The sequence below is a fragment of the Lactuca serriola genome, chromosome 6, assembly GCF_051521515.1.
Source record: "Lactuca serriola cultivar US96UC23 chromosome 6, Lser_US96UC23_V15, whole genome shotgun sequence".
Lineage (NCBI taxonomy): Eukaryota > Viridiplantae > Streptophyta > Magnoliopsida > Asterales > Asteraceae > Lactuca > Lactuca serriola.
Window position 1 is genome coordinate 61,884,631 of NC_136413.1, and position 8,467 is coordinate 61,893,097.

The window sequence follows — 8,467 nt, forward strand, 5'->3', positions numbered from 1 at the left end:
GGATGTTCTTAGGTCCAAAACCCATCAGCATACTACTCATAACACATAACTATGGCTAATCTTGGGAACCACTTACTTGAGCTCGACTGATTTCATGCATTGTACCCCTTTTCTTAGTAAAAATCTTTTTAGAGGTTCAATTTCATTTATCTTTAAAAATATTATCATTTCCTTAGTTTGAGTTCTGACACACCCGAAAGTATACCCGAATCCCTCAAACCAAGGTTCTGATTCCAACTTGTAATGTCCCAAAAATAGTGATAACAAATTTCATGTGGAATTTTATCAAACCGTACACAAATTGATAAAAATCAAACACCCAGTTATAAAATTCAAAACATCATAGTATAATTATTCAGAATGCGAGAATCATGAGGGAGGATGTTGTGCCATCACGTCGGGCATTTCCCTTTCAAATCGAAAGTACCTAAAACCATAAATAAAAACTGTAAGCACAAAGCTTAGTGAGTTCCCCAAAGTACCACATACCAAAACATACAAGTGTCATGGGCTACCCCCATGGTCTTTCCTTGTAAAGCCGAGGGCCAAATCCCGGTCTTACATACAAGTGTCATGGGAAACCCCCATGGTCTTTCCTTGCAATGCCGAGTGCTAAATCTCAGTCTTACATACAAGTGCCATGGGCTACCCCCATCAAATTCCGGTCTTATATACAATGGTCTTTCATACAAGTATCACAAAGACAATTAGCAATCTACATAACAAAGTAATGGGATGACATTGGTGCATTCGACCCATTGATCTAGTGAGGAGACTCACCTCCAAAAGAAGATAACCGAACCACACACTCGAGCTGCTGCTAACACGGCTCCTCGCACTAATTAAATCCCAAAAATAACCCTAATCAATAATCCAGGTTTTTAAACCCAAATAAATGCTTCAAAAAAATCCTCATATCCTAATTAGGGGCAAAAAGGTTATTTTGCCCTTCCCATTCGGCCCAATCCTGAAAAACCCAACACCTAAAGATCTAAGGCCCAAAAGATTTTCCTAAACGCTATAACTGGGTCGAACGCCCTGCTTGCCACCTTATACGCCTTGCATACGTCGTCCGATGCAAAAAGGGAATCGGGGTCGAGGTGCAGTACATGCAGCGCACATGCTTTTACGCTCGACGTACGCACTCTAGGTCAAAACTCCCATTAAGGTCTTAATGCCTTAAGAACTTACATCCAAACTTCAGATATAAGCTTATTAAAACCTCTAAGGCCATAAAGTTGCAATCTTTGACTTACTAAGCTTTAACTTACAGTTGTTGATTAAATATTTTTCAGGCACTTCATTGGATCATGGGAAGGGTAATGCTTGACTGTACACACGTATCGACATCATGTCTTGAGATTTCTGCATGTTTATTTTATATACTCTGATTCAGGTTTTTGAAACTTATTTATCAACAATGGTTTTGTTTGTCGTGAATGAATGTTTTTAATGAAGTGTTATATTTAAAAAAAAATTGATTTTGAAAATACAACTTTACACTTGATACGATAAGAATCATAAATTCTGAGTAACACTAATTAACCAAGCTGTAACTTTGATTAGTAAAGTGTTGTTTGTTTTTTTAAGCAAAAATCCATAAAGTCTGCGGACCACCTCTGCAATCCTTTGTAGTAGAAGAGGTGGACCAAATGGCTGCAGACTGTAATAAGAAGCGTGTTTGTTTTTTCAACATCTGTATGCTGTTGCAAATATTAAAAAATTAAAATAATCTGATTTTGTTATTCGAAAATAGTTTTTAATGCCGAAAATTTAATAATTTATGACATTTCGGCAAATATTTATGATATTTCAGCAAAAAAATAATGATATTTTAATAAAAAATAAAGATATTTTAGCATAAAATAATGATATTTCATCAACAAATTATTATTATTCAATATAAAAAAAGAAAAAAAATTTCAACAAGAATAAACAAAAAAAAGAAAAACAAAATATGAAATAAGATTTCAACAATATATAATCAATATTTTAGCAAGAAAAAAAAAAGAAGAGGTTGGAAGAGGTAGGAAGAGGCAAAACAAGTGTGGCGCCAAGAAGAACACGCATATAAGTTTTTTAATCCGAAGACTTCTAAAAAACAAACAACTGTGAGATGAAAAGTGTTACGTGTGTGCTGCGCCGCGCAGTAATAAGAGGTTTGAAGATGTTTTTTCAAAAAAACAAAGAACACCTAAGTATTTACAAAAGTGTTTATGTTTGCAAAAATTTCTAAGTGGCAAATGTATAGAACTCATAAGAGAAGTCATATAATGCAAGCAAGTTCGGAGGATTTGATGATTAAGAGCAAAACTTAGTGAGTTAAGGCATTAAGAAGTGGAATAAAGGAACCAAACACAATCCACAAGATACGACCATCATCACAATTTACAGGCAATAATCTTTTATCATCTTCTTAATCGTCTCAAGATTAAGGTTTGGCGGATTTAAGGGTTTTGAGCAATGAACCAAATTATGAGAATTTACATTTGTGATCTTATATCATGAGTTATAAAATAACTAAGAGTGTTTGATATGATAAAATAGATATCTTTCAAACATTTGCATTGTGTCCAAATGGGTTGGACCTTTAAAAAAATTTAATGGACATGATATTTTTATATATATCCAATTCATATAAAATTTAAATACATTTTGAAAAATTAAAACAAAATAATATATTTTATTAATAACAATATATTTACAATATTCCAATAAAACATAGCGTATAAAAAGATAATAAAAATGACTTTTAATTAAAAACTAACTAATAGAATAAATATTTAAAAATTACCATTTTATATTGTTTTAAAAACCGGTTTGAACCGGCCGGTCGAACCGGTTGGACCGGGAACCGGGGAAGGAAGCGGTTCAGTTATCACCGGTTTTACATTGATTTTTAAACCGGATTGAACCGGCCGGTTTTTAGAAAAACCCGGTTGAACCGGTCAAAATAAACCGGTTAAACCGAATAAAAAACATGAAAAAGAACCAATTACATCATAAACATTGGTGATTTATTTTCATATCTATTTAGGTTTCTCAAAATAAAAACATATATGGTAAATGTTATAAAGTTTTTTGATGTGTTTTTATTAATCCAAAACAATATTTAGTTTCGGTATTATACTCTATTTTCTTTTTGATGTATATGAATTGATGTAAAACACTAAAACTTATGGTTATGTGTTATTTTAATGTATTTGGATTTATCTACAACTTATTTTTATATGTTTTTTTAATGTTTGAACTTGTAAACATTAAATTCATGATTTATATATGTATGTATATGTAGAAAAATAGGAAAAAACATGAAATATAGAAACCGGTTCACTTGACGGTCAAACCGGGAACCAGTCACCATACCGGTTCAATTAAAAAACCGGTTTTTAAAACATTACCTTTTTAACGTGCTAAATGATGTAAAAATTAGAGTATATTTGGATATATGTAAACAACTTGTATATTTTTACTTTATTTTATTGTAAAAAAGGCAAAGATTAGGTTGAAGATGGTGAAACCACTTCACTAATACTTTAAAAACTCAAATCATTTAATATTATGATCACTTTTCATATTACCAAGGGTTAAAAACTTTATTAAACACAATAAACAAATTATCCAGAACCTTAATTTGACACTAAAATTTAATAAAAATATTAAATCCCACCAAATGCAAATATCATCAAAGAAATTTTGGGATGCACTAACACTAGGAATAAGATAAAAGCGCGTTGGAGAATCTCAAGGAAACTTTCTTCTTCCCCAAATCAAACTTGATCTTCCGCAGACAATCAACTCCATTACTAGCCATCAAGAGCTTACAAGATCACAATTTCGTCTTTCACGTTCATCAATTTCACTTCTTAAAGCCTTTACCTAAAACCTCTGGAGGATTTAGTTGTCGAAGAAGATGGAGAAAGTCATGAACATAATAAAACCAAAACCTAATCCGCAACTGCTCTTACGCGATTGGCAACGCCGTCTCCGCCATGAGTGTCGCAACATCGACCGCCAGATCCGTGGTAAAGCTAACTTATTCATCTTTTTATAGAGAAAATTGTGTAATTTTTGTTTATTGTGATCTGAAAACTGCAATTGTTGAGTTTACGAGCGTTTGATATTGATACGTTATTGGGGTTTTTTGTTAGATATACAGAGAGAAGAGAAAAACGTTCAGAAAGCAATCCGAGAAGCTGCTAAGAGAAACGATATGGGTTCTGCTAAGGTATTAACTAAACACTTGATTGATCGTGTTTCTATCAGTAAACATTGATCCGATTCCAAAATACTTAATCGATCTATTAGTTTTCGTTTTCAAATTGGAATTGCTTCAGTTGTGAAGAACTGTCTTTTAAGATTGAATGTCTGAAGCCTTCTTTTTCGCTACTGCTGTACATTATCAGATGCTATGGATCAATTCTTTCATACTGATTTACTTCTTTTCCCCATGTTAACTTCACCTCAGTCACTTGCTAAAGAGATTGTGCAATCAAGAAGAACTGTGAATCGCCTCTATGAAAACAAAGCTCAGTTGAATTCAATATCAATGCATCTAGGCGAAAGCGTTGGTAAGTTCTACCTAATCTTCATCTGTTGATTAATGTCAATTCTTTTAAACACAAACGGTTTATCTCAAGAAAAATTCCAAATTCCTTTTGGGTTTTATACTTTATTGCACAAAATTCAATCTTTTTTCATTAAAGTTAACTTTTTTCAGCTATTGCACGAACTGTGGGGCATCTTTCCAAGAGTGCTGAAGTGATGAAAATTGTCAATAACCTAATGAAAGCTCCCGAAATGGCAATCACAATGCAAGAATTCAACAAAGAAATGACCAAGGTACTTAAATTTCTTTAACCTTTTTTATAATTTCATTTATTTTCACATATTCTGTTGAATCACGTTATGCTATTCCAGGCTGGTGTGATTGAAGAAATGGTCAACGATGCTGTTGACTCAGCACTAGATTCAGAAGACTTGGAAGATGAGATTGATGAAGAAGTTGATAAGGTCTTAACTGCTATAGCTGGTGAGACTGCTGCAGAGCTTCCGGAAGCTGTAAGGAAAGAGAGGTTAAAGCAACCTGCTAAGTCAAATGAAGAAGCAGAGGTAGTTTTTTTGCTACATTTTTTTTTTCTTTTGGTTTGTGATATTGTTGTTATGAATAATAATAAACTTTTGATTTGAATTTTGTAGGATGAGGGTGTTGATGATGAGGAAGAGATGGAAGAAATAAGGGCGCGTCTTGCTAAAGTAAGATCATGATTTGGTATTAATTTGTGAGTCGATTTGTATTATATTTGAAATGATTGCAATCGTGTGGAAAATATATTATTATGTTCACACCTTGTTATTTATGAAGTTTTGTAATTTCTTGTTATTTGTTGTTTGAACAAAATAGCAGCATATAGTTATATCACAAACCCTTTGTGAAGATATTGCATAGTCATAAGATGAAGGGGCATTAAGAACTCAAACATGGCCCAATGCAAATTTTTTTTCGCAAACATAGTGAAAGTATATAGATACACTTGTAAAATGGAAAAAAAAAAAGAAAAAAAATTAAAGGCAATTTATAGTGAACATAGTCAAAATAAAACATTGCAAATAGCTCACTAGAGCATACCATGTCACCATAAAATCCATTAAGTACTAATGTAGCACCTTAATCCGTTAACTTTAATGGTATATAATTTGAGCAAAGACGACAAAGCCTAAAGGTGGGCATGAAAATCCGTTATCCAATTTATAACTCAAATTAATTGTGCGAAACAATGGGTTTGAAAATCATGTTTTCTAATTTAGAATTCAAACTAATTGTGTATTCTTTTATATTTGCCTAAAATGGCATTGTTGCCTTTCTAGGCTTGATATAATAGGTGTTTGTTACGTTGCTTTCACCATGCCTCCTAAAACCATATTTAATTGTATTTGTCCGATATTCTTGTAATATTCATATTCCATAATATCAACTTATTATCAATTTTTATTTTTTTGTTTTCGTATTTCAAAATATGGCATCCATTATTGGGGAATCTAGAAAAAGAATTATTGTTTATTAGCTTATTAGCTTATAAATTAGAGTAATGTAATTTATGAAAAAAATTAGCTTATTAGCAGTTTCCCACCACTATAAGTCATTTTCATGTTGGAACTCTTAATAAGCTAATAAGTTTATTTTCCAAACACCCTCTAAAACTAGAAAATTGAGTTTATTTCTACGCAATGTAAAATGAAAAGGGATACAAACTATGTAAACTATATAGTAATTTTTCCACAAGGAAATGCCACGTTGAAAAAGCATGCCAAATCATTGGGTACTAAAATTTGCAATGGACCCGAGTCAAGCAATGATGATCTCAAAAGCTCCATGTTAATGAGTAATGACAACGAGCTAATGCAAAAATAAATAAGCAAAACGATGAGAAAGTTTGTGATTTAGGAATCGTTGTTGTTTGACCACTTTGAGAAACGCATTATCATAATATGAGTCGTTCTATCATTAGAAGATATATAATAAAAATGTAGGCTATGGAGAAAATGAAAGAATTTTAGGTTTTCCAAAATTAGAATATGGACTAAAATTAGCATGTGATGTTTTCCTCACATAATTCACCAAATATGTATCTTGTTGTTACGATTCAATAGCCAAATCTGTGCCTAATGATAAAACATACACTTTGTGTTTGAATTATTTAATTATCAACACATCGATAACAATTCATATAAAAATTTATCTTATATAATCAGGGTCGGTCTAGACAGTGGGCAACACGGGCGACCGCCCAGGGCCCACGACTCCAGTGGGCCCAAAATTTATGGGCTATGTAGTTTATATATATATATATAAAATTTACCTAAATGATTTTTAAGATCTAAAGTTGATTGAAACTCAAATTAGCTCAACAGATAAACAACTTAGTTTGCTTTTTAGTGCTAATTAAACACGTCTATATTGAAGAGTAAATGATATTTTTTTTAATCTTTATTATATTTGTCTTTGAGGAGCCATTTTTTTCTTTTTGCCCCGAGCCCCATATATGTTTGGACCGGCCATGTTTATAATTACAAATATAGTTTTTATATTTGTTTTAATTATACGTTTGATAATACCGCCGCCATTGGAATCTTTAACCGACATGCAACATTTTCATACCTAAAGTGTTGCCCACAATAGTTTATATATGAATTTAGTCGAGTAAGATGAACTCGGATTTATTGAACATACCAAAACAAAATATTGAGATATGTTAAGATTGATGTTTTCTTATAACAAGATTTGGTAATAAATACATAAAGTTTATAAGGATGTTGGATCTAATCTTTATGTCTATTTACCACCTACTTAAGGGAATTCAACACCTCACCTATTTGAATATGCGCTGCGACAAAAAAAAAACACTCTAAAAACATTTCACAAGCGCCTAACCGAACCTTACAAGATCATGGCCTTATGAGGGTGTTAATCATAATGACGATACATTTAGCAACTCTAATAGCGGGTTAAGAAAGTATCTTTGAACTAATGTTTTAGGTCATGTCTTTTGGAGAAATTATAAATCTAGATATTTTGTCTTCATGAACAAAAAAGAAACCATGATTTTGATACTAGCTAATGATTCATGATTTACTTACTTATTGTCCGTGTTTATCTAATAGTTTTAGGATCTGGTTGTTCTATTAGTGGTAGACTGGTTGTTCTATTACCGCGCTCAGGTGTTCCTGGTGCGGTGAAACAACCATGTCATTAGCACCGCTTCTTGCGGTGCATGTATACCTTGTGGCCTTAGAAGAAATCGCTTATCGCACACATAAGTTAAGAAAAGTTCCAAAATCATGCGACCAACTATATATTCAGGAGTGATTACTAACATATGTACATGAGTAGTTTTACATATGCCGTTAAAATACTTTAGTTTTGATTCATGTTGTTTAAGATATCATAGTCATTACTGAATCATCGACGCGATATTTTCAAATAGAAGCTATGAATCGTGTACTAGTGCACAACTATACGATTTACAACATTTACAAACTAAGCCCTAGTGCTTACAACAAACATATCTTTGGCCCTCAAAACTACAAATAACTTACCCAAAACATCTACACTTTCAGAAGTTAAACATTATCCGTCTTTAAATTGTTACTTACTTCATCTTGGCCCATTTTATATTTAATTTTCGAGATGTTACTCCAATTATTAAGAACGATACTACAACAACCTAGCACACATGATCAGACAAAGAGATGTAATCGGGTCGCTCATGATAGTGGTGGACCGATGATATAACGTGTAGACCACAATTAGGTTAATAACAATGGAAGGGTTGGTTTTTTATGATGATTACAAGCATTATTTATCTATCGTTTTCAAAATCAGTTCTTTTCAATTTTGCCATTGTGATCTAACAAGAGTTCGGTTTTCATTCTAGTTCTCTATAAATTTGGTCTTACTAAATATATC

At 32.3% G+C, this 8,467-nt stretch overlaps 1 protein-coding gene across 1 annotated transcript; it reads left to right on the forward strand.

Annotated features, from left to right (window-relative positions):
• The first annotated feature begins 3,747 nt into the window (after positions 1-3,747).
• Positions 3,748-5,383, forward strand: LOC145058771 (vacuolar protein sorting-associated protein 24 homolog 1-like). The gene is made up of 6 exons (XM_079006675.1): positions 3,748-4,025; positions 4,152-4,228; positions 4,469-4,571; positions 4,721-4,842; positions 4,921-5,112; positions 5,200-5,383. The coding sequence occupies exons 1-6, from the start codon at positions 3,914-3,916 to the stop codon at positions 5,266-5,268; spliced, it is 675 nt and encodes a 224-aa protein (XP_078862801.1). The 5' UTR covers positions 3,748-3,913; the 3' UTR covers positions 5,269-5,383.
• The last annotated feature ends 3,084 nt before the right edge of the window (positions 5,384-8,467 follow it).

Coding starts and splice junctions, on each gene's coding strand:
- LOC145058771 (XM_079006675.1), top strand. CDS start 3,914: ATGGAGAAAGTCATGAACATAATAAAACCAAAACCTAATCCGCAACTG. Junction 4,229..4,468: donor ACGATATGGGTTCTGCTAAG/GTATTAACTAAA, acceptor ACTTCACCTCAG/TCACTTGCTAAAGAGATTGT. Junction 4,572..4,720: donor GCATCTAGGCGAAAGCGTTG/GTAAGTTCTACC, acceptor AACTTTTTTCAG/CTATTGCACGAACTGTGGGG.